The sequence below is a fragment of the Talpa occidentalis genome, unplaced genomic scaffold (assembly GCF_014898055.3).
Source record: "Talpa occidentalis isolate TD23 unplaced genomic scaffold, MPIMG_talOcc4v2.1 talOcc4.13, whole genome shotgun sequence".
NCBI classification, from domain to species: Eukaryota; Metazoa; Chordata; class Mammalia; order Eulipotyphla; family Talpidae; genus Talpa; species Talpa occidentalis.
Window position 1 is genome coordinate 71404804 of NW_023601322.1, and position 25040 is coordinate 71429843.

The following is a 25040-nucleotide window of genomic DNA, read 5'->3' on the forward strand; positions in this document are numbered from 1 at the left end:
ACCTGGAAAACTTCTTTACCTTGTTAAGATTCCACTTCCACAGCGGTAAACTGAGAATGCTACACGTACTTACCTATTTCAGAGGACTGAAACGCGGATGAGAAAAGAGAATGTATTTAAGTGTGTGGGCCAATGCATCGGCCCCTCTAGTGGAGGGTAGATGAGCTGGCCTCCAGCTGGCCCATGGGGCCAGGTTTAGGCAGCTGCCTCCAGCATGGAGAAGGCACACCCAGCTTGGAAGGTCCTTGAACCCCATTGTTGAAGGCCTTTGTAGTTCCCTCTACGCCCCAGAGGCCTAGTAGGCCCAAAGTGACAGCAGAGAGAAGGGAACCAAGCAGATGCCCTTTCCCTTCCTTCTCTTCCTGGATGAGGCTCAGATGGCAGGGCTCACATAGGCCTTGACAACCTCCTCTGGGAGGGCTGCCCTCTGTTCTGATGAGGGTGCACAGGGCAGGCACACACATCTCCTCAATAATCACCCACTTGGGGAACTCCTCAGCTTTGGCTGTCTGTCCCCATGGCAGTACCTAATGCTGAGCTTGGGTCTCCCAGAGAAATAGAAGGAGAGTGTTTAGGACCCTCAAAAGGGGACTCCACCTTCTTTGGCTAGAAGGCAGGTCAACAACTGGGCATGGTTCTTAGTCACAAGGACTCTCTAGAGCTGCATACAGTGGGAACCTCCTCCCCCCGCCCCCCATGTTGGGAACAGGGCCGGGATTGGGTCACAGGAAGAGAAGAAGGGATTTAGGGATTTTTAAGGAATCTTCTGACTATTGCTTTAAATGAAAGGATCTTTAAAAGCCATACTAATCATTTCTTTGAATGTTGTCTTGTAACGACCAGGTATGTGCACTGAGGGGTCAGAGACTCATAGCTGCAGGATACCCAGAATGTGCCAGGCCATCAATGGCAGAGAGGCATGACCACCAGTCTGGGAGCACAGGGCAGACCTGTGGGGGATGGCCAGGCCCAGAAGGCTAATATTCACCACTTGGGACACCTCCTGAGCCTGACCCCTCCTTCCTGTTTAGCTCCTCCAACTCCTCTCACCTCTTCCCACGGCCAGAGCTCCTGGGTGTTCCCTCCTCCAGCCCCACTTCCTTAGATTCCTTCACCTTCTGTCACAGAACCACAGGGCTGTGCTTCAAGCCATGAGGATAGGTAGGTGGCAGAGCCATGCTTAGCCATTTTCTTTCCCACGAAGGGGACAAGTCCTCTTCTGTGGCTGACACAAATATTTGCAGAACGAATGAATGAATGACGTGCCGGCTGGTCCATGGCTCTATTCTCACCAGTGGTGTCCAGACCCGGAAGTGCAGCTCAGACAGCCCCGGTTGTGGGTCATGGGATGCAGTAAGTGATATGAGCCCCACCTGCTGGAGTGAGTCAGCCTGGGCCCATGAAGGGTGGAGGATGGGACTAGAAAATTCTCTGGAAAATGCACTGCTTTTGGAAAGACACACGAAAAGGCTCTCAACTGCACAGCAGTCCCTGACAGCATGTCGAAATAAGGTTACCCGGCTCTGCAGCAGGTTTTTTTTTTTTTTTTTGTAGGGATCGTTTTATTCTTCTGATGCCTACGCAGTACGTGCAGTAGTCACCCTCTGTTACCGGTGAAGAAATGAGGCACAGAGAGGTTAACTGACTCAAGGTCACACAGGCAGGGGGCAATAGTGGCTACATCGCCACAGCCATGCTATACTGCCTCTTGGTGCTGAGGACACTTAAAGATGGAGATGAAAGAATGAACCAGGAAGGGGTTTGAACGTGGGTTGGCAAAGAGGGTCTGAGTCTGCGAAACCTGCATTTGCTGGCTTGTCAAATGGTGGTAGCTGGGAGACCAGGAGACATGGGTTTTAGTCCCAGCTCGCCATTTTCTACATTATCAGTGGCTTTCCCATTCCTGAGCCGCTTCTGAATAATGGGCGGTGCCAGCAACCACTTCACAGGGTGGTGCTGAGAGAGGATTCCAAAGTCTAACAGAGGCGGGAGTGGTGAGGTTGGAAGGAAGGCCAAGGGTTCAGGCCAACAAGAGGCGTAAATGGAGAAGTGAATATTGAGGAACACAAGACCCCAGGGCTGGTGGAGACAGAAACAAACAAGTCCCTCAGGGATCCCTGCCCAACTGCTCTGGGTGGAAGCTCAGTATGAAGCAGCAACACAGCCCCAGGGACAGAAACCTGGCTCTTGTGAATACCCAGGTCCCATCCACGCGGGAGTATGTTTCTTTGGTTTTATTATTACAAACACACCAGGGCTCTGCCACACCTGGGAAATCCTGGGCTCTGAGGGCTCTCCCTACCCTCTCTTTTCTACCTGGACAGGCCACACAGGAGTGTCCAAGCCACGTGGAGGTGCGAGACATGCTTGAAAGAACAGTTCAACTCATAGCTTATAATGATGCCATTTCTCCAGCTGGGAAAGAGCTTTACAAAACCCGTGCCAGGACTCCCCGTCATGCCAGCTTGCTTGATTCATGTTTTGTGAGTTCCACTAAACTTCTTTTCCAGAGCACTTGGCACAGGCAGGAGATTCCACATTTGGGACAGGTCCTCTCTGGAAGTGAATGCTAAGCAGCAACATCCAGGTCTCTGCATGCGGTGGGTTAACAGCCATGTTTTAGGAGTCGGGGAAATACATGTCTCTCTGTCTCCCTCCCCCCCCCCCCACTCACCCAAGGCTCAGATCTCATTATAGTGTGTGGCCCATGTACATTGAAGTGTGATATTTGGTTTCAAAAACATTCAGTCTCTTTGGCAAACTGAGAGAAATTGGCGGGAGCTACCGAAGTGTATTCTTCCTGCGGTCCTTGCACTAGTGCTTCATCCTCTCTAATAACCGCTGATAGACCGGGGCTGGAAGAGAGAAGTTTGAAAGGTCAAAAAAGATGCAGACTTCCCTTTGTCTGGGATGCTGTAAGAATCATGAGATGAGGTCCAAGCATCCTCCTTCTGCCATACTTTCCTCTATAGCAGGTGCTTTTGGTCTGTGAAATTTCATATTGACTCAGTATCTGAAGTTCTGAACTGTGATTTTCTAGATCTACCCACTTGTAACCATGTCCTCACCACGGGGTCCTGCCAAGTTCCTGTGCAATGTTCCCAGGCTCCATCTTATGGAGAAGGGAAAGGGATATTCCGTCTGGCCCCAAAGGTGAGGCTTGTTTCATTCACCATGACGTTCTTATCTCTATACAGCAGATGGCAGACTTGGGCCTGCTTGGGGGTAAGGCCCAAGGAGCCTACAGAGACTTCAAGTCAGACCAGACTTACCTAGTTTCACAGAGGTCTGGGAAGCCTGAAAGAAAACACAAGGTGTCAGGTTTTCTAGAGAAACTTATACCTGCACCTGCTAATGGCAGTGGCTTTGCCCATTGCCACCCCTACTCATAAAAAATTCTGTGGGTAAAGAAGAAGAAGGTAACTGCTGGGCCCTGGGGAGCGCCTCAGCTGGGCTTGCAGCCCTCAGTGATGTGCAAGCTGCATCACAAGGAGTCTGAGGAGGACATTCCTTGAAGCTGAGCTTTCGCTAAGACTACAGCCTAGGGTTTGAGGAGCTGGGAGGGCACAGTGGCTGACTCTCAGGAGCAGCTGCTCAGGGTGAAGAACTCTTCTTGAGAGGCACTAGAGAGAGCCTTCTGGTCCAAGGAAAAGGGACATATTCCAGCTCTGTGTTCTGGTCTGCCTTCTGCAGGTTCTTCTCTGGAAACCTTCTGCAAGGCACCCCATATTCCTAAGGGGCTCTGCCTGATCCCAAGCAGCAAAAGAGCCTGAGTGGGGCTCCTGGGCCCTGGGAAAGTTGGTGAGCAGGAAGAAAAGCACAGAAAAGCCAGAAGTTCTGAGTGGGAGGTGGAAAGGGAGGTCCACACACATAGCTGGCTCAGTACCATGTATCCAGGATCCACACCACTGCTCAGGAGAGCCCACCAGGACCCAAGATGGGAAATGTCATAGAAAATAGAAAAGTGCAGGGCAATCCAGGCCACCATAAGGCAGATTCAGAATCATTTTCCCTTCCTGGATACATGGATTCCAGAATTCTATCTATTCTCACCAGCAGTGGCTTTCCCATGGACTGAGCTTCATAGGCCTTAGTTTAAAGGCCTGGGCTTTTGCCCAAAAAGGAAGCAGGAGCTTCCAGGCTTCTTTTCTCTGAACACCACACAGGTTACAGCTAAGGATATCCTAAAGGGAGTAGGGAGAAGTTTAGAGAGAGCTTTGGGAGAACAGTCAAGGAAGACAAAGGTTCAGGAAGCCCCTGCCCCGGACCTAAGCAGAAGACCTCCCCAGCTGCTTAGGCCAGAGGCAAGCCTGGCATGCATCTTACCCTGGAAAATGCTGATGCCTGTTTGAAGATTTCAAACGCAGAGTCTGCAAGTTCATCCCCTCGTTCCTGAGGTCTGTTGGCTGGAGAGGAAAGAAAAAGCAGCTTGGGTGAGAGAGAAAATATTAGCATGCCTTCACAAAAACATGACTGAGGGCACTGTGGGACTTTCTGGCTCACATTTTCAGTGAATTTTTCTTTTATAACTCTTCTTAACTCATGGTGGAATTTGACCCATGGGGACAGAGCTCAAAGAATGGTGAATACACAAGAAAGGACAGAAGCTAGACTCAAGCTGAATTTCATGGTAGGCAAAGAGAGCTTACAAGAGGTGAGATACTGTAAGAGGGGTGCTTTGAACCATGTCCACAGTATCCACATGTAACAAACAACTGGGCTATGTCTGAGCAGAGCTGCAGGCGATCCAGTAAGGGGTAATGTGTGCTGGAATGCCGTGTCATTGTGCATTTGAAACCAAGTTCCTACTTTGCTTCAACCAGCCACAATGATGCCGGCCATGGGGCTCCATAAGAGTGTCACATATTATTTTTATCTCTGCTAAGGGCAACTTTTCTATCATGCCCTAGAGGCCACACATTGAGAAGGTAATACCTTCTAGAGGCAGACTCAGTGGAAGGTAATAGCTGCAGGACTTTACCTGGTGGCTGCAGAACACTGGAGATAGCATGGACCACGCCATTAGTGGCCATGATATCAACCTCAGCGACAGGCTCCTTATTGACACACACTGCATTGTTTTTCTAGGAGAAAAAGACAGAAGAATTGCTGATTATAGTGCATATTTATTGTATTCATTCAGTGAATGTTTACTGGCATTTCTAGATGCCATGCCAGATCCTGTGCTAAGTGTTGGGGACACTCTGGGGAATAGAACAGTCCTTGCCTGCTGCAGACCTTCATTCTGGGGATTTATTCTTGTTCCTTGCGTAGACGACACAGCCTACTATAATTCACAAAATCCTCTTCTGTGTTATTTACTTAGTCCTCCCAAAAGTGTGTTATGGTGGCAGATAATGTCCCACTTAACAGAAAACTGAGACTCAGGAGAGGCCACTGGCCTTAGCAGGTGTGACATCTGGGAACTGAGGCCAGCCTCAGGTGCTGGGTGACAGGCTCTTTCTACTTCTCAATGCCCCATCTCAAATTTCCTTACCCATCCAGGGTGAATCTATCTCAGGCTTACCTGAATGACCCATGTGACAGATCCCAGGGTGCAGGGAGAACTGAAGCCTGTGACAGACAGGACCCCAATACCCAAATCTAGGAGCTAGAAAATTCTTAGGGGACATGACAATGTCAAACAAGTTATTCATGTCTCTGACTTCCCACACTCAAGAGAAACCAGTGAGCAAAGGCATGACTGAAGGTCAGGCCAGAGCAGTAGGGAGCAGAAACCGAGCCACAGACTGCTAGAGTGGCCCCAACCCAGGGGCAGTCAGTGGCCTTGGCTGGAGCAGCCAGGGTGGCAATGGAAGCTGTCTATTCTTCCTCTCAAGGTAGAGACCCTCTGAACCAGCTCCATAGTAGAACCAGTATCATTAACTTGCAGAAAAAAACACCTCTTGGGGTGACCTGGCTCAGGGTGTAGCTCAGTGAGTCCCTTGGTGTGGGGGGTGGTAAGAAGAGGGTTGGGGATTGATCTCTCAAAACACATGAGTAATTGCCTATCATCTCCTTAAGGGAAGAAAATGCTAATAGCTTCTCTCGGATGCCAAACAGATGCTTTATTCCTCCACAGATCTGGAGGACCTTACTCATGTCTAACTGCAATCTCTCTTGAATTCCCTGAAAGCACTTTTCTCTCTTTCTTTGGACAAAATACAATCAGAGATTCAAAATGCATCTCTGAGGCTGTGTGTGTGTGTGTTTGTGTGTGTTTTGAGTGTTGTGCAGGGGAAGGCTGTGCCCTGGAAACCTGGTGGTAGGACACAGCCAGCCTTTTTATTTTCAGATGCACTCACTGAGCTGACTTCCAGCTTGTCGCCTTGGAGAGACTTCAGCCGCACCAGGGCCCCAATGCCTCCACTGACCAGGATTTCGTCACCAATGTGGTATTTCAGAATATTGGCAAGTTCTTTGGCATTGCCTGCGGATTTGTGAGAAACATGGAGAGTGAATTAATGCAAAGGTTGGTGATTGGTATGGTCAAGGAAAGCCTCCAGAACATGCAAATGGGCACCCCTAAGATGGAGAACTCTCTGTCCAGGAAATAGCGCTCACTGAGCACCCACTGGATGCTCAGCCCTTTGACCCACCAACTGCCTACCAGTCTGGGATACAAGCACATGCCTGTAGCCACGGATCTCCCCTGCAGTCAGTGGGCTGCTGAGTGAAGTATGAGAGCCCTGTGATGCTGAGAAGGAGTTAATCCATACTGCTTCGTGAGTCTGACTCATGTTCCATGAACTAAATATTTGCTTGGAAAGCCAGGGACCTTTCCAGCCCCGGCATCTGGGACATTTCATCATCAGCATGGCTCCCGACAGTTATAACAGTCGTGAAATATTTACACATTCTACCCTCAAATGCATATTCTGAGACGGCTGTTTCCTGAAGGGAGGACTTGAAAGAGTCAACAGCTGTACTCTGGAGGAGCCCTGGAGCCGATGAGATCAGGGCTGAGGGGGGCATCCCCTCCGCAGCATCCCTCCCCCGCAAGTCTCAGCATTCTTTCCAGCCCACAGCAGCCTCTCCACCAACTGGGGAAAGCTTGCGATTACTCACAAAGGTGCACAGGCATTTCCCAAATTAAGTGTAGGAGGCACTTCTCAAAGCTGCCAGCTGCCTTCTCCTCTCTGTCGAGGCAGCCCCTGATACTCACATTACCAGCCAAATGGCTGGATTTCCCCAAGGCTTGTGGATGGTTATTTCTAGCATCTTGAAACTGAGGATGAAGGAAGTTTTAAAGCATTCTGGAGAGTTCATTAGGTTACTGACAAGCCCACGTTAGTGCCATGGAATGGGGACACCAGGTACCTAAGGATTTCTAAACACCCACAACCTGGAGCTGAGAGGAGTTCCCCTTCCACAAAAATATGGCCTGGAGGCACTGAGACTGGCCAGGCTTTGGGTGGTGTGAAGGGCCTTCTTCTGAGGTCCCTATCACCTGGGTGCCAGGAGCGCTGGGGAGGCAGGGTTTGGGAAGCTTTGGCCATGCCCCTCCTCTACTCCCACATAATTGAAAATGAAAGGCTAGCCGAGCAGGCCCAGGCCACCTGGGGAATATTCCATTCCTGTTGGACAGGGAGAGGATGGAAAGTTTATGTTCCAAATGAACTTCTCCCCTCTTCTCAGGAACATACGTCAGCATCAGAGACATAGGCATTTGGGCAGCAGTGAAGAAAATTAAACAGGACACAAATTTGGCTCACAGCTGCCAGCGGCCTGAATGCTCTATGCTCCTGCATCAGAGTGGGAAGGGAGCTGTCCCTGATGTGGGGCCCTATCAAGGTCCTTCCTCCTTCTCCTCAGACTCAGTTTTCTGTGAGAGGTGGAAGTGTCTCTTATGGGCATCATCAGAGTTGAACACTGAACTCCATCCTGCCTCCCCATCATCTTGGTCATCGCTGACAAGGATGCTCTGAGCTCATTTATTCCTCACAACACACTGAGCAAGGTACTCTTACCACTCCTTTTTCTAGTGAGGAAACTGAGATTCAGTGAGCTGAAGCAACTGGCTAGGGGCCACTCAAGTGGTAAATGCTAGAGCTGGGATGTAAACCAGCTTTTGGGTAACCTGGGAGTCCAAACTCTTAACCACGAGGAGGCCTCAACTACTTGTCTCAGGGCCTGACCAGCTTCTTGGTAAAGCTTTTATCCCGGGACACCTGATGCAGCAAAAGGCTTCTTTATCAGCCCCTCAGCGAAGGGGTTGGTGGTTCTCCACGCTCAGTTCCTCTCTACTTCTTTCTGCCTGGTTGGTGCCCAGGGAAGCTGACTGCTGTAAACGGCATCATGCAGGCCCCCTGCCCTCCTGTAATCAGCAGACAGGAGCCTGGTCAGCAACGGGTACATGGCAGGAGAGGGAGGCTGAGGGCATGCCGGCCTCCTTGCCAGGACCTGACAGCAGCTGCATCTGGCTCTGGCCGCTGCCCTTTGCCCCTCCCCCAAGGCACCAGCTCTCCCTGGTCCCTGGGTGGCTGCTCGTCCATGGATGTCATCAGGTCTCGCTGGTTCCCTTCACCCTGACCACACCTCTGCAATCTTGCCTTTAAATTCCTTTTCACCAAATCCTTTGTAACATGCAGCTACCTCCTGTGAGGACCAAACCCATGTGGGTACTTTAAGGAAGTGCACATGTGCTTCAGTTGGTCTTTACCCAAGAGTTTGTTCCGTTCTTCTGGCTCCATGGCTTGGAAGGCTTCGTCAGTGGGCGCAAAGACTGTGTAGACCCCTTCCCGGTTGAGCGTTTCCGTCAGCCCTGCAGTCTGGATGGCGGCTACCAGCATGCTACGGATACACAGAAAACGTCATCTGTGGTGGGAGAGGGTCGCCATCTCCCAAGTACCTCCTCACCTCTGGGGCAGGTGGTGCCCGGGTCACTGGGGTTCCCACCCCTTGTTGGTTCTCACCCCGTCCCCCTGCACAAAGAGGCAAAGAGGCCAGTCATCTCCCTCCATAAAGGCTAAGCTCAGCTGAATGGCTAGAAGTCAGAGGCTGGGGGGTGGAGGGTGGGGTGGGGACTGGTCAGAGGCATGGCAGACCCAGAGCCTGGCTGAGCCACTGGGCCCTGGGGATGGGACTCTGGGGAGGGCAGGGTGTGGGTGGCCCCCCAGGGAGCTAAACTCAGGGGCAGGAAGCATTCAACATGACAGCACCCATGAGCAAGCCAGTTGGCATGGAGAGAGCAGGGCAAGAAAACGAAGTGAGTTGGGAGCCCGAGAAAAGCTGCAGGTGCGTTAAGCAGCCACTGCAGGCAGTGACAGACCCATCACACACTTAGAACCAAGTGCGCTTTGCCTACTTGGGACTTTAGGATAAAAGTATGATGTTTTCCTTGCACTTCTGTAGTAACAATGCAATCCCCATTCCCTGTTCCCTCTGGATGTGAGGCTCACACACCCAGAAAACTTTCTCAACTTGAGCTTTCAAGGTGACCCTCATTCTTTCTACAGCCCAAGCCTGGAAGGTTACGAAAGAGCCACCATGTTACCCTGCAGTCGGGGGAAGCTGACAAACAGCTGAGACCCGGCGTCCTGCCCCAGCATGACCACAGGGTGAGGCGGGGCTGCTTACCTGAAGCGACTGTCGCCTTTCAGGATGTCCATGACGGTCCCCATCGGAGGTGTCAGCACCCGGTCCATGGTGAACAGAGTCCCATACCTCCCCCTCTTGTCGTGGGCAGCGATGCAGCTGTTCTCGATGCACAAGCTCTGTGCGGAAGGGGGGCCAAGAAAGGACAGGTTACCCCCCGACATCAGGGACCTCCTGATTTGTTTGGGGTCTGTGCTGACAACACTTATCCATGAATAAATATTGGGATGGGTCTTTTTTTTAATAATTTTTTTTAAAGATTTGTTTATTTATTTATACAAGCACTGGGTATAGTCAGAAGCATGGGAGGGTGAGAGGATTCACCAGAGCCAGAGCGGGGAGCAGAGCAGGCAGAAGGACCAAAGTACACTGCTGAGGGGAGCAGCGGGCGGCAGGAGAGGTCTGCGCGCCATGTGGGACCCTCCTCCGGTGGCCGGGGAGCAGCTGGGAATCGAACCAGCGCTGCAGAGGTTGCGGGCAGCTTCGCAACCCAGTGCTCAGCCGCTGCGCCACCAAGGGAGGCCCCTTGGATGGGTCTTTAAGACTAAAATAAAATAGTGTGTTTTCTCCAGTAAGTGGTGCTCCCTAAAGAAAGCATGGCCATAGAGGCCCCAGTAAAGTCGCACAGAGACACCATGATGAGAATATCCTGTTAGATGCGGGCCCTGTCACCAACAATCAAATAAACAATTCACTGACTATAGCGCTGCTAGTGGGTCCCAGGCAAGGGCCATGTGGTGTTGTGCTTCCTGTTTGATATTCTAAGGTAGCTGTGGGCTTAAAGAGACAGAAGAGATAAGAGAAAAGAGAACCTTTCTGATCAAGGAGGGCCATGCTGCATAGCTTCTTCTCATTTATCTATTTATGTATTGTATTTTTTTTTCCTTTAAAATTTTTTGACAGTATTTGCTTCCCCCCACCCCCTCAGATTGAGTCCCCATAGTTCTCATTTAAACTAAGAATTCAAGACCTCCATGCCTCCTCCCTCTGTCTGTCCCTCTGCATTCAAGGTGGATGCTGCTGATGCTGCCAGGGCACACAGGTGTGCGGGCTCTTCCCAAAGGCGCTTAGGAAAGAAGATTCTAATCCTTATGCAGGACCCTATTTCCGTATCCCCTATATCCGGAGATTAATTCTTTCCTTCCTAGAAACCAATTCTCAGGTAAGTGCCTGCTTATTGTTTGTTTACACTAACATTTCTTAAAGGTGAGCCAAAGAAGGAGCACAAAACAATGAGGACCTAGAACTTACATTGCGATAAACAAAAACTCTAAGTTTTTTGCCACCCAGGGTATCCAGGGTCTGTCCATGGTACAGATATTTGGAGGCCAGCTGATCTTTAATCACATGGTTCAGAAGCAAATTCTTGGTATTGGCATCAACAGGCGGAGCTCCATCTGCAAGAGAAGGCATGGCAGGTCCACAGCATGCTCTGGAGATGAGAGAACGAGACACAAATATAGTGAGAAGCCCCGCCCTCCCCTCCGCGGGTTTGGAAATGGAGGTTGAGAAATCAAGCAAGGCCGCCAATACTCTTGAACATCTGGCATCCTCTGCAAATTAAAAACAAGAAAAGGTGCAGATAACTGAGAGTGTTGGAGCCCTGCCCTGAAGGTGCAGAGCCACACGGGCCGCCTCTGCCCTCGCACGGCTGCACCCTCACTCTGACCTCCTGCTATCACCTTGGCAATAGACCCCGAAAAAAAAAAAATGAGGGAGTGTTCCACTCTCTTGACAGATGCAAATTCTGAAATTCCGAGCACCAGATCCCCAAATGCCTGTTCTGCTCTGCCAAATGAAACAACAGAAGTTTCTGATGAAGTCACATCTGCTTTTAGTTGAGCTGGGTGGAAGCGCTAAGGTTCCACGGGGTGCTGTAAATTGGAGAGAGTGGAGGAGCTGACAGCCGTGAGGCAGCTGCCCCCGGAGACAAAGCAACAGGGATGTCTCCCCCATGTTACCTTTGAATACAGAATTCAGGGGGGCCAGGAGTGTCACCCGCTCATTTCCGGAGAGATGAGTGCCAAGGCCGGCTTGTCTGTAAAGGTCAATGGCTGTGGAAACGTCAGACTCCATGGCCAACTCAAATACCGTCTTGGCTACAAGGAACAAGACAGTGGGTTCAAAAGTTAAAAGTGCTGTTTTCATTTATCATTCGTCCACCCAGAGCATGACACATATCAACAGGAATGTCACCTCGTGAGTCAACAACCCCTCTGAACGCCGCTGTGGCACAACGGGCTTGTGTCATTGAGGGAACAGTTGCCCAGAAAATCTCACTGGCCTGGGGAGTGAGGTGACGTTCACTTTGCAAAGGTCATCCTCCATGCCCAAGCCTTGGTCAGGGCACTGTCTGACTCTGGGGACACTCTCTGTGTCACAGCTGCTGGAAGGTAGATGTTGCTTGTGACCACAGCCATAGAAAGAATGCTGTTCTGTTTTGGTTTATTTCCTGTGAAATTCCCTCACTCCTGGGCATGGCCCTCCCTGGAATTCCAGAATGGGACTAGAAAGCTGAACGAAACATGCTAAAGTCCACTCAGTCATTTCCCCTAGGTCAATGACATTTGGATGGCTTGGGCACCCCTGAGAAAGGAAATGCTCTGAAGTCAGCAGGGTGCTATGGGTGCCAACCAGAGCAGGCAGATCTGAAAGCCTCTCGACTGGCCACTCCCTCCCAGACACCTCCCATGGCTCCCTACTGCCTCCAAGACAGTGCCTGTAATTTCATGCCTGCAGGTTGAGTCGCCTCACAATCTGACCTCCACCCTCTTGGCACCCAGGCTTTCTCTGCTAGAAGGCTATGTGGTGGGGGTAGGAGGGGAAGAGGTCCTGGTGAGCCATCTCGGATGGTGGCATGGCTTACCTGAGTCAGGGATGAGCAGCTCGTCAACTAAGTGGATCACACCGTTGGTGGCCATGACATCTTTATTGGAGATGATGGCCTTCCCATTGATGGTGAGCTTTTCCCCACTGCAGCCCACCTCTAGCGTAGTGCCCTCCAGGGTCTCCACAGACATCCCTGCGACAATGGCTTCTGCACACATGGCTGTCTTCAGGATGTGATTGTTCAGCAGGTCTGGAGGCCAAACAGGACAGGGGTGGAGTCAGGGCCCATTGCAGGCTGACCTCAGTGGCCAGTTTGGGACCTGCTGGCTATGGCAAGCATTCCACTCTCTCTGATGCTGACCTTCAGACAGGGCTGGGCACCCCAGGGCCTAGATCCTGCTCCTCTCCCACCTCCTGTCAGATCTGGTGGGGCTTCTCTCAGATTGCCTGACTGCATCTCAGCTTAGCCACCTGCCAGCTCTGGGACTCTGGGCAAGACAAGACTCTGAGTTTCAACTGCCTCATCAGATAAGTAGTGATGAGATAAGCACTCATCTTCCCTGGGCTGGTGGAAGGATAACATGACATCCCGAATGTAAGGCGCCCCATACAGTGCCTGACAACAGAGTAAATGCCCAACCAATGTTAGGAGGTCACTTATTAGTACTTGACCTTCAAGGATATGGGAAATGAGTTCACCCTGGGATGTTTCAGCTATTGACCTTTATACAAATGAAAAGATGAAAAGTATAGCAAATGACAGTTTTGAATTATTTCTACATTTTGTTTTTGCTCATTGTACCCAAGGCCCTATCAGCTGCCAGAGTTTCTTTTAGGGGTTGGGGATGGTGATCAGTTAGATCCCTTCCACCCCCACCCATATATCATAAATGCAATACTTGGGCCTCCCCGGTGGCGCAGTGGTTGAGCGCCGGGTTGCAAAGCTGCCCGCAGCCTCTGCAGCGCGGGTTCGATCCCCGGCTGCTCCCCGGCCACGGGAGGAGGGTCCCACATGGCGTGCAGACCTCTCCTGCCGCCTGCTGCTCCCCTCAGCAGTGTGCTTCGGTCCTTCTGCCTGCTCTGCTCCCCGCTCTGCCTCTGGTGAATTCTCTCACCCTCACGCGCTTCTGACTGTACCCAGTGCTTGCATAAATAAAAATAAAAAAAATAAAATCTTTAAAAAAAAAAAATAAAAATAAATGCAATACTTATTTACTCATCCAGGTGCTGGGTTAGGGACAGGGTAGGGGTTGGGGTAGCACCAGAGGTAGCTGGAGGAACAGTTGGGACGTGCCCCCAGCCCCACCAGGCAGAGCAGGTTCCTGACTGCTGCTCCCCACAGCCCTTTGTCTTGCATTCTCACCAGAGGCAAGTTTCAATTTGTCCAGAGTGTGGGAACCAAAACCGCACTGTCACAGACAAGAGGAAGCTTGGAGGCCCCGCAGCAGTACAGGCTCCTAGAGAAGTGGCAAGAGCTTTGAAAGCGAGTGCTGGCTGGATTTGGCCAGTGGGGGAAAGAAAGGACTGGACACTGGAGTCTTTTCTCTCAAGTCCTTTCTTCCTCTCGGAGAAGGAAACTGGAGGCCAAAGTGGAGTAGGGCGATCTGCCAGGGTCACTCCAAGGGTGAGCAGGCCCAGGGCTGACAGTGAGTCTTTAAAGGGGCACACTAGCCCCACTGCTTCGGGCTAGTCTGTCAGCTCACTAGAGACAGCAGGAGACGGTGGGTGGTGGACTCCTGGCCCTTTGACTGCTGGCGACAGCCCCGAACAGAGGGCCTTGGAGTTGAAGTGGAGGGTACGGGGACCAGCTTCCCCTCCTATCCTTGCTCCCACTTGCTCCTGTCCTCAGCTCCAGTAATAATCAAGGCAGCACTTAACTTAGTGGGTCACTGAGGAAGACCCAGCAAAAGGAAACAAGAGATGATTGTAACTGGCTTTTAACTGTAATTTTGGATGAGGCCCCTGGCCAGACAGAGCAAGAGTGCAAGGGTCAGCCAGATGATTCCACTTCTAGGATGCCAGGACCTGCTTTGCTCTCCCTATACTTGGCCTGTTATACTTTCTGAGCAGCCAAGGCCTGCTCTGGACCACCAACTCTGCCTCCCTCCTCAGCGCAAGTGTGTCCCCACACAAACATTGCTGGATTCCACGCCCGCTCATGTGAACAGGGTTCTGCTCTGGCCGCTGCATCAGGGCTGGGGGTAAGGGGATGGAAGGTGGGTGGCAGTCTGTCTGGATCACTGCAGGTATTGGGCTCAGCCTGGCCACTCGTATGAGGCGCCCGCAGGAGCTGAGGGTGCTCACCTCGCAGGGCCTCCGGGTCACCCAGAATCCGGTTCAAGGTCTCAGCAGGGATCTTCTCAAAGGCCTCATTTGTGGGGGCCAAGAGTGTGAAGGGGCCATCCCCTTCGAGCTGGGTGTTGAGCCCTGATGCAGCCACAGCAGCCTGTTGGGAGGGGAGAGGACAAGATGGAGCTTTCCCCAAAAACTCTGGGGCTCCCTGCAGACAAGATGCATATACAACCTCGCCAATACTCCTTTGGGGGAGCTCCATGCTTTTGTAGAAGCCTGAGATGAATAGAAAAACAGAACCAAAGCTCATTCTCCCCATGTCCTCCCAAGGCCTTGCCAGTACTGAGCTCCAGCCACAGGGCCATCTCCCTGTTACCTCTGGTGCCCTACTGCTTCCCACCTCCGGGCTTTGCCTCTGCCATTCCCTCTGCCTTGAACCCTGTTTCCCTTGCTCCCGTTCCTTCTTTGGGTCTTGGCGAAAATATCCTTTCTCTCTCTAAGGTGGTCAACTTGAGATTGACCCTCTAGCCCCATCCCACCCCCAGAAGAAAATGCTGTCCTTCTCTCATAGTCATTAGTTACCGGGTAAAAATGATGTGACTGAGCCCATGAGATCACATAACCACCTTCTACAGAGCAGCCAGAATATGGTCTAAAAGCCTGAACAGCTTCCTGCCATGCTTAGGATGGAGGCGGACTCTGGGCCTGCTGGCAAGAAGCTGGTTCCTTCTGGCTCCTTAGTGATCTTGGCTCTGGCCCGGCTCGTCAACTTGTGGATCCTGACCCTCAGCCTTTATTTTTGCTCTCTCTTCTACTGGGAGTGCTTCATCCTTGCGTTTTGTGTAACTGGCCTCATGCTCAGGCCTCAGCTCAATAGCCATTCTTTCCAGAGAGCCCTGCCCTGCCAGGCAATCCTGACTGGCCTCCCCCCAGGAAGGACCCACCACTTACTGATCTCATGCTTGGCATAACCTGAGGCTACCTGGTCTGCTTCTTGTCTGTCTCTCCAGAAGGATGTAACAGGACATTCAGGGCAGACCTTTGCCTGTCTCGTTCCCCTCTCTACCCCATCATAATGCCTGGCACTTAGTAAGTATGGGATTAGCAGAAGCCAAGATGGGCATTAGGAAGGGTCAAAGGGGAAGGAGGGAGAAGGAAGACTTGCCAAGCCAAAATAGTAAGATGAGCTATTCAGTGGGGAGCAACTGCTATTAATGGAAACACACCACCAACTCTGTGGGAACATCCCTCTCTGCCAGACCCAGAAAGAAAGCAGGGGGGGAGAGCTTAGAAACCCAAGGTCCCATGAGCCCTCCACAGCACTCCCTGAGGCCATATCAATTCCAGCAGGGCCCATGGGTGTTTGCCTCTCTTTGTTGGAGATCTCCAGGGGAGGAGCCACCCCACTCCTATTTGGTATCCTTTGTGGACAGGAAGTTCTTCTTGAATCAGGGCAAAAACCCTGACGGGGCAGCCTAAGTCCACTTCCTCCTGAGCAGCCATGGCCACGAGGAAGGCCCTCTTGCCACTCCACATGTACAAGATGCCTACTGGGCAGATGGTGGAAACAGTATCCCTGTGCCCCTTGAGCCGTCACCAGGCAGGTGGGAAGGAGAGCCCCAGACTCCTGTGTCCACTCTGCTGCTGGCCCCTTTGCTGGTCTGGGCTCCAGGGAAGCATGTACAAGGCTGGAGCAGGGGCCCCCTAGTGGGGACAGGTAGCCCAGAAGCATCATGCAGCCTGGCAGGCCATTTATTCTAGTCCCACGTGGGGAACCAGCATCTGGGAGGAAGGCGCTCCCACCTCTGGAACCCCCAGGGTGGGCTCAGCAGCCCAGGGCTCAAAGGGTTATTCAGCTGCAGCCACAAACCATGGAACATTCCAGAGGAGCAGAGGGAAGGAAAGCTCTACAAAGGAGAAGGCAGGCAGAGGGACACTCCAGGAAAGGTTTACAAGGTTTCCTAGTGGTCAGTCCTGGTGAGAGGATTCCACATATTCATGGGCATTTGTGGGGAACCAGCTCCATGTCCCCCACATGCCCATGAACATGAAGCCATCTTCCTCTCCTCTGGGATGGCTATGTGTCCCTGGGCTGGGTCTCCTCCCCGGGCCTCACCCGAAGGGTCTCAAAGATGTCCTCGATCTCGATGATCTGCTGGATACTGTTGGTGGTGGTGGAGATGACCTTATCGATGAGGTGCACCACCCCGTTGGTGGCGTGGTGGTCAGCTTTCAGCAGTCGGGCACAGTTGACGGTTATGATCTGCCAGACGAGAAGCGAGGATGAGAGATCAGGACGTCAGAAGCACAGACTTAAGAGCCCCAGGAAGGAAACACCCAGTACAGAAAGTGGCTTCCACAGGCTGTGGAACTTGAGGCTTGAGGAGAAGCAGTTCCAGGAGGCAGAGGATTCTCTATAGCTTCTCTCTATTGGAGGACCAAAACCCAGCACAAGTGAGCAGAGAGTGGGCAAAGGGCAATGCCGAACAACCCTACCCCATTGGGATAGTGGTGGATCTGGATGTTTGAGTTCTGGTACATGGAGGTGAGGGCCATGTTGTGCTTCAGGTCGTCCGTCAGGACCCGTCTGTCCACCATGTGGTAGCGCAGGGCATTGAGCAGCTCGATGTTGACGTTGCTTACCAGGGAGTCCAGCACTTCCTAAAAGGAAGGACAGTTGGGAAGCTGCAGACCCCACGTTCAAGAGATGGGTCCTTGATACCCTAGGAAATGTGTCTTTGAAGCCCTGTGACCCCAGGCCACCATTCTGGAAAGGACTCGTCCTTGATAAGCACGGAGGTTTGTATGTTCATTTGAATGGGAGAGGCATGCAAGCCACCCAGCCATGTATATTTTAGCTTAAGGGTCGTGGCTTTATCTGAGGCCTCAAGAAAACATTCCACCTAATGGGGGAAATCCCTAGAGTCCCTCTCCTTATGCCCACAAGCCCACCCTCTGGGAAGCAAGGCGGCCCCAGCAAGAGACCCCTGAGCAGAAAGAAGTCATCTCACAGCTGACAAGGAAGCCCAGGCCTCGTTGCTTGGGGCAAAGATGGTGAAGCTGCCGGGTCCTTCCATCTCAGGCCTCAGTTTATCTGTGCGATCCGTGTACAGCTGAGTGGTGGTGGAGCCAACTACTCCCAGGGTGTCGTAAAGGTTTGACAGTGGCAAGGCTGCAGGGGCAGAGGACAGACGAGAGATGAACCTGTGGGGCCCACCCCAACCAGACTAACCCCTCCCTGTTGGCCAGAGAGGGAAGTGCCTCAGTGGGTGAAGAGCGTGGGAAGGCCCAAGACATTACGGAGCCCAAAGTTTGTTAGTGTTTCTTAAAACAGCTCCCTAGGACAAATGCCTCCCTACCTGAACTCAACTAATGGCTAATTTTTAACCATTTTAACTATAGCAGAGCAGAATTTTTGTTCAGATATTTAGATAAAATCAGCAGGAATGTACACCAGAAATACAATCCTAATCACCAACCAGCCTTACAGATTTATCTCGTTGTTGAAATTGGTTCCCTAGTGGGTTCCACCAGAATGAAAGAACTTCATAAATCTTTGTGGTACTTTGTGTATTTACAAGTAATAAAATATTATTTCCTAAAAGTAGCCTGAGGTTTAGAAGAGCCTTGTAAGCTCACACAGTGAGGTTACCATTTTCTATAAATGTTAAATGAGGCTCAGAGGTTGAGCTGCCGCTCTGAAGTCATTCTTCCTTTTTCCCTTCCATGTCCTCCCTGTCCTTCCATTAGGTCAGTAACTCCACAGACCCGGTCCACGCCAGTCACACCCTCCTCACAACCTTGGCATCAGCTAAATCGCGGCCTTCCTTTTAAATCTCACTCTCACATTCTCAACTAATAACATAACAAATATTTCAAAGTTATAAAAAACTCCCTTGTACAGTCCCTGGTGATGTGCAGAACTGAGGCCCTGATAAATCTACAGGTGCCATGCTGACTTTGGCCCTGCGTGGCCTTTCGTGGCACCTTTGTTGACTTTGGGTGAGCCTCTGGCCTGCCGCCGTCCTCCCCCCAGGAACACCAATGGGCCAAGTTTTGACAGGGAGGAGGGAGTGGCTTGGCGTTCCCAGCCCAGCCCAAGCCCAAGTCTGTCCCATCTGCTCTCCAGCAGTGCTGGTCTGAAATGCTGGCTGTCTCTGGAATCCCTCCCAGCCAAGACAGCAAGGCCAGGAGCCTGGGCGTGATGAGGGCAGCACAGGCAGGTTGGAATTGGAGTCTGTTCCGCCAGCCTATTTGGGTCAGTGTGAACAAGAAGGGGCAGTGCTGGAACCCCAGTTTCCAGCTTCCAACCTCTACCCCTCGCATGAAGCCAAGAGTCTGTGGGGAGAAATTCCACCCAGCTTCACCCCGTGGAAGCCTGCTCAGGCCCTGAACATGTCTGTGTACTCCCCGTCCCTCCGCCACCCATGCCCCCAGGCCAGGCCTGCCTCACTCACCTGCTGGGCAGCCCTTCTCTCCAGGGACCTTTTCATAACCAGGACAGCACTCATAGCTGATGACTCTGTAAGGAGATACGCAAGGATGTTAGGCAGGGCTCCCCTCCTGCTCCCAGGTCTTCAGGCCCCTTTCCAAGAAGAGCATTTGCCCCAGGCAAGGAAAAGACAAGAGAAAAAAATCCTGCTCTCAGACATCATTTGCTCAGTCAGGTCTGTGCATTTCATTGCAAGGAACTTTTATCACTCCTCAGCTTTGTAAAATGTTCCCCACATTGCTGTCACAGAAATGCAACCGGAAACAATCAGAGGCCTGAGGCAGCATATTCAATAGTGAAAGCAGTAAATATACTCACCGAGAACCAATCTCCCACAGAACTCACGAGAACGAATCTCCCACAGAACTCCAGGGAACCAACCCAGTGGTTGTCATTCCTGAGAGGCAGTAGGGCGGAGGGGGGAGAAGCAGCCTAGCTTAAGCCTGCCTCTAACTCACTGGAACCTCTCCAGACACTCTTGTCTCCTCTCTTAACCTCATTTTCCTCATCTGTGAGGGCTGTGTATATGTCGTGTGCGATGGTGACTAGATGAAATGCCGGGCCTCCCTGGTGGTGCAAGGGTTTAAGCATCGCACTACGAAGCAATCCGCAGCCTCTGCAGCATGAGTTCGATCCCTGGTTGGCCGGAGAGAAACCCACATGGTGAGGCAGACCTCTCCTGTTTCACCCGCTGCTCCCCTCAGCAGTGTGTTTCGGTTAGTCTGCCTGTTCTGGTCCCCATTCTGTCACTGGTGAATCTTCTTACCGCACCCCTCCCCATCTCTGGCCTGTACCCTAGCTCTTGTATGCATGAATGAATAAATCTTTAAAAAAAAGAAAAGAAAAAGAAATGTCTGTGGTCCTCCAGCTCTCCGATTCACAACCAAGAAGGGGAGCATAGATATATGATCAGTGTTCACGTCAACTTTAAAGCTTTAAAAATTAATATAGAAACAAAACTTCTTTTTATCAAGATGGTTGTTTTTCAAAGTGTCTTTGAATTTAAAAATTTTTAAATCAATTAACATGTGAGTATGGTTTCAAATACACAAAGGATGATGTAGTGAAGGTTCTCTATCTACCCTCATCCCTCAACCGCCCCACTGTCCTTCCAGAAGGCAGCCCGTAATTCCAGTGTGCATGATTCTCTGAGTTCTGGATGTAAATAAGATTGGCGGTAGAGAGTCTGAAACTTTGAAATCATTTGACAAAGCAAATGTAAAATTTTCTCTACTCCTTGCTCAGGCAGATCCATCATAGAACATTCACCGCCTTCAGGAGGCTGAAGGACACAGCAGCGGCTCACCCATTATTCTGAGAATTTCAAGTAACATCAAAAGTAACTCTTCCAAAAGCTTACATCTAAGAAAGACCTGCTTCAAGGTGTTCCCCCGGGTTCTGTGTGAGGTGACGCCTGCATGGCAGGCCTCGGGAGCACAGTAGCTCCTCCGCCACAGTCAACCCTATCCTCCTCTTCCTTCCCTACACAAGGCTCTGCCCTCTGGGACAGGAGAGCTCAGACTTTAACCGCAGTTTTACCACACAATTGCTCACCGTGGGGCTCTCACAGGATGTTAAATGACATCACCACAAGAAAGGCAGGCAGAGCTGAAGAAATGTGAGCTCTGGAGAGGGGGAGGTGTTCATAGTGAGCCTGGGACATTCTGCTCTTCTTGATGCAACTGAAGTCATCTCAGGAAAGCCCTGGTGAGTTATATGGAGATGAAACCTGGTTCATCTGCTATCCAGGGGGTCCTTTCAGAGATGGATTAGCTGAGGTTTTAAGGCTTCCAAGGAACTACAGGTGTCTCTTTTCCAGAAATGGGTTCCCCTCTGGAAATGTCCCTGAGAAGTAACAAGCTGTGCAAACTCCTCCCTGTCCTGCTCTCTCTACCCACCTGCCTTCCTCCCCCGTACCCCTCCCCAGTCCTTCTCCCATCCTACTCCTTTCTGCTTTCCATCCCTGCACTTAACAGGGGTTACACAGCTTGGTCGTCTCAGGACTGACCTTGACCGATTGACAGTTTTATCTTTGGAAACTAAAGTCATCTTCTACAAGTAAAGCGAGATGTAATTGATTCATGACCTTTCAAAGGCAGCACAGAGTAAGAGAAACAGTACTAGAATCAGGAGACCTGGCTTGTGAACCATCAGGAAGTAGCAGAATGACTCTGAAAGCCTGTTTTTCTCTCTCTGGATCTCAGTATGTTCATCTATAAAATGGGGTGACGTTAGACTAGATGATGTCTAAGCTTCCTTCCAATTATATACTCACAAACTCACAACTCCAGGAGTGGAATTAGTGCGAAGGTACACAATAGTACTCATTCAAAGAGGGAGTATACCCGCCAGCTTCTAGCCAAAACCAGGGAGACCCCACAGCCTAGAACCCACAGGACCAGGTGACACCCCTGCAAAGGACTCCAGACTTTCCCTGATAAATGCCAGGGCTCTGTGGCTGGAGTAGAGGAAGAGGGATTAGGTCAAGTCTCTCAAAGCCTAATTTCTTCCCAAAAGTAGCTGAATGACATTCCATGAAGCTCAAGAAGCATAGTTGGAGGATGGGTTTCTGCCTCAAAGCCTTTCTTATCTCTGGGGACCCCTGTGCACAGGGATGCTGCACAATCCTTGCCTTAGAGCCCCCGGTCACACTGGTCAAAGACTCTTCTCCCAGGGTGTCAGTTTTTGACTTCCATCCCAGAAAAAAAAACAGGAAAGTGCTCACCAGCTCTGGTGAACTCATTAGGATTTAGGATTTCACTGAAAACAAGTAAAATCAAGCTCCCCATATGTGAACTTGCCAGTTCCTGTGGCTGTATGTGTGTGTGTGTCTGTGAAGGTGACACAGGAGATATGGAGGGTTGAGGGACTGGGGAGCAGGACAGATCTAAGCAGAAAAGGCTTAGCATAGAGGTACCTTAGAGCAGAGGGACTGAGGATGGAATCAGCTGCAGGCCTCTGAGGAGAGGAGTTTCTTAAGACCACAGTAGGGTAGAAGTGTCTTAAGAGTCTCCTTATATATTTCATCAAATCCAATCCCCTTTCCATGAATTTTGACAACACATGCACTTGGCGGAAAGTGGACTGATATGGAAGTCTTTACAAGGAGAGAACACGGGGGTCTCTCCAGTGTGATCAGAGCTAACTCTTGTCAGCACTCTTGGTGCCTTTCAAGGTGGCCTTTCTGCACCTGTGTCCCACAGTGGCTGGACGCAGAGGCATGCTGCTCACAGGAGAGGACGCTGCTCACATGCTGCTCACGCAGAGGATGCTGCTCACAGGAGCTCAGACCCCCAGCTGAAGGCTCTTCCCTGGGGCACGACGTGTGGCTCTCTGCCAGGAAACCTTCTCCTAATCCCCTCGTCCTTTTACGTCCTCTGTCCACAGTCTGGGTTCCTGCCATCCTGCGTGGGTATAAGCTTCTCTCAGCCTAAGTACAGTAGTCCAGGGGTTGAGATGGGCACACAGCTGGCAGTTTCCCTGCTCCTAACCCCCATCACCAGCCCTTCCCAGGACGGGCTTGTCTGGCCACAGAGAAGCAGATGGCAGCCGAAAATGGAAGACTAAGAAGACAGCCCACAGAGACAATCCTAACCAAGCCTTTCTGAACTAGCAGCTCTGTTCCTGGCCCAGCGCACCATTCTGAGGCTCTGGCCCTGGGCAGAACACACGGACTATGGGGAGACAGGGCTGGGGCACGGGCAATCACAGTGACACAGGTCTCCCCAGGTCCTTGTATTCCCTGCACAATCTGGAGACCTGTGACTGGAGTCTCATCAGCAAAATCTATTCTGTTAAAGGCTTCTGGCTTCTCCTTAACCTGACACAGAAACAAAAGTAGAAACCATAGGTCAGAAAAAGCACATCCTTTAGGGCAATCCTTTCCTTGTTCTGCCTTCCCTGGTCAGAAGAATTTGAGAAGAAAATGAGGAAGGAGCTCTATTTAGAAGTGCACTGAAGGGGCCAGGGATGGAGGGAGAGGGAAAAAGAGAGTGTTGCTCCAAGGTCTCTGAGCAGATATTTGGGAAGCTCTCCTCCATTCTCCTTTACTGTTTTGCTCCTGATCAGATAAGGAGAAGCATTGCTATTTTCCTCAAAATGATTCTCCAATAGGGCCTCCCTGGTGGTGCAGCGGTTGAGCGCTGGGTTGCGAAGCTGCCTGCAGCCTCTGCAGCACCGGTTCGATCCCCGGCTGCTCCCCGGCCACCGGAGGAGGGTCCCACATGGCACGTAGACCTCCCCTGCTGCCGGCTGCTCCCCTCAGCAGTGTACTTCGGTCCCTCTGCCTGCTCTGCTCCCCGCTCTGGCTCTGGTGAATTCTCTCACCCTCCCGCGCTTCTGACTGTACCCAGTGCTTGTATAAATAAACAAATAAATAAATAAATAAATAAATGTCAATAAATAAATAAATAAATAAAATAAACGGGACTTCTTTTTTTTTAAAAAAAAAATTCTCCAATAAGTTAATATATTAAGGCAGACCTGTCCATCTCCCCCAGCGCGCTTCCAGGTTTGAGCCGTCTGCTCTAGCTGAAAAGGCCTAGGGGTGAACTAGATTCTCAGGTAGGAGGGGCAAGGAGTAGATCCTGAGAGCCGGATTCCTGGGACAGCAGGTAAACTAATCCGTGTCGGGGTTTCCAAGTGAATCACAGAGCAAACACAGACCTGTATCGTCTAGACATTCGACATGGTGCACAGACTGCTGGCCTGAAGGGGCTCATTTTCTGTGCTCTGGACTTGCAGACAGTTGGGATTTCTTTTGCCTCCCAAAGGAAAATCAAAGTCTCAATTTCCCTGGTGAAAAAGAATGCTTTAACCAGTTGCCAACCATCCAAAACCCCATCACGCCCATTCAGCAGGTTCCAGCTTGGCTAGCAATGAAGACAGTCTTTAGAAATGTACATAGATTTTTTTTTTTTTTGGTGAATCTACTTGTGTGGTAAGAGGGCATTTTCAGGGGAGGGGAGGGCTCCTGGATGCTGTGTCTCCTCAGTGCCCATGCCCTTCATCTGACCAGGGGTTTGGGAGAGTCCCCTTGCAGCAGGAGGTAAGAATGGCTACCAGACTAGGGTGAAAAACCTGAAGAAAGTAGGATTCTGAGCCAAAGGGCCTCTGCTGACCGTGAGGAGGCCTTGTGCCTGGGACCCACAGCCACAGGTTCTAGGGCTAAAGAAAGAGAGGGAAATATTTGGGGCAGTTCACCCAGGTGCTACAGGCTCTATAGGGCTGCTCACTCATGGGTCTCCTCATGTCACTGACATTAGCTGTAGGGCTGATTCTGCCTGGCGGCAACAGAGTACAATATCTAGACCTCAAGATTCTGACTTTGACGGGAAGACTTAGAGCAGGCTGCTGAGGCTTTCTGTGCTTCTGTATCCCCAACTGTAAATGGGCTAAAAATCATATTGATCTTATAGGGTGACTGTGAGACTGAATGTGCTTCCAAGTACTTAACAGATGCTGATGTTTGCTGAACGCTCGGTCAGTTGTTGAACCTCTGCTTTAAAAACTCCAGGTATTGGGGCCTCCCTGATGGCGCAAGGGGTTAAGCACAGCACTATGCAGCAATCCGCAGCCTCTGCAGCAAGAGTTCAAACCCCGGCTGGCCAGGGAACAACCCATATGGCCCAGCAGACCTCTCCTTACTCGCCCGCTGCTCCCCTAGGCGGTGTATTTCAGTCCATCTGCCTGTTCTATTTCCCACTCTGTCTCTGGTGAATCTTTTCACCCTGCACACCTCTGGCATGTACCCCAGTTCTTGTGTGCATAAATAAATAAATAATTCTTTTTTTTAAAAAACCCAAAACTCCAGGTATTAAATAAATAAATA

General features: G+C 51.0%; 1 protein-coding gene across 3 annotated transcripts in view; it reads right to left on the reverse strand.

Moving 5' to 3' along the window:
* Nucleotides 1–2219: 2219 nt before the first annotated feature.
* TGFBI (transforming growth factor beta induced) overlaps nt 2220–25040 on the reverse strand; it is a 32428-nt gene continuing 9607 nt past the window's right edge. Inside the window, exons 3-17 of one of the 3 annotated variants that reach the window (XM_037509261.2) lie at nt 19176–19240; nt 17730–17890; nt 17215–17379; nt 16835–16981; nt 14731–14872; nt 12464–12676; nt 11559–11696; nt 10849–10994; nt 9580–9716; nt 8663–8793; nt 6306–6430; nt 4982–5084; nt 4327–4406; nt 3273–3297; nt 2220–2855 (exon numbers count right to left, since the gene is read on the reverse strand). In XM_037509261.2, the coding sequence (XP_037365158.1) occupies nt 2815–2855; nt 3273–3297; nt 4327–4406; nt 4982–5084; nt 6306–6430; nt 8663–8793; nt 9580–9716; nt 10849–10994; nt 11559–11696; nt 12464–12676; nt 14731–14872; nt 16835–16981; nt 17215–17379; nt 17730–17890; nt 19176–19240 (1819 nt within the window). In that variant the 3' untranslated portion in view covers nt 2220–2814. The remainder of the gene's footprint in view (nt 2856–3272; nt 3298–4326; nt 4407–4981; nt 5085–6305; nt 6431–8662; nt 8794–9579; nt 9717–10848; nt 10995–11558; nt 11697–12463; nt 12677–14730; nt 14873–16834; nt 16982–17214; nt 17380–17729; nt 17891–19175; nt 19241–25040) is intronic. The other 2 variants (XM_037509263.2, XM_037509262.2) reach the window with 2 other exon arrangements.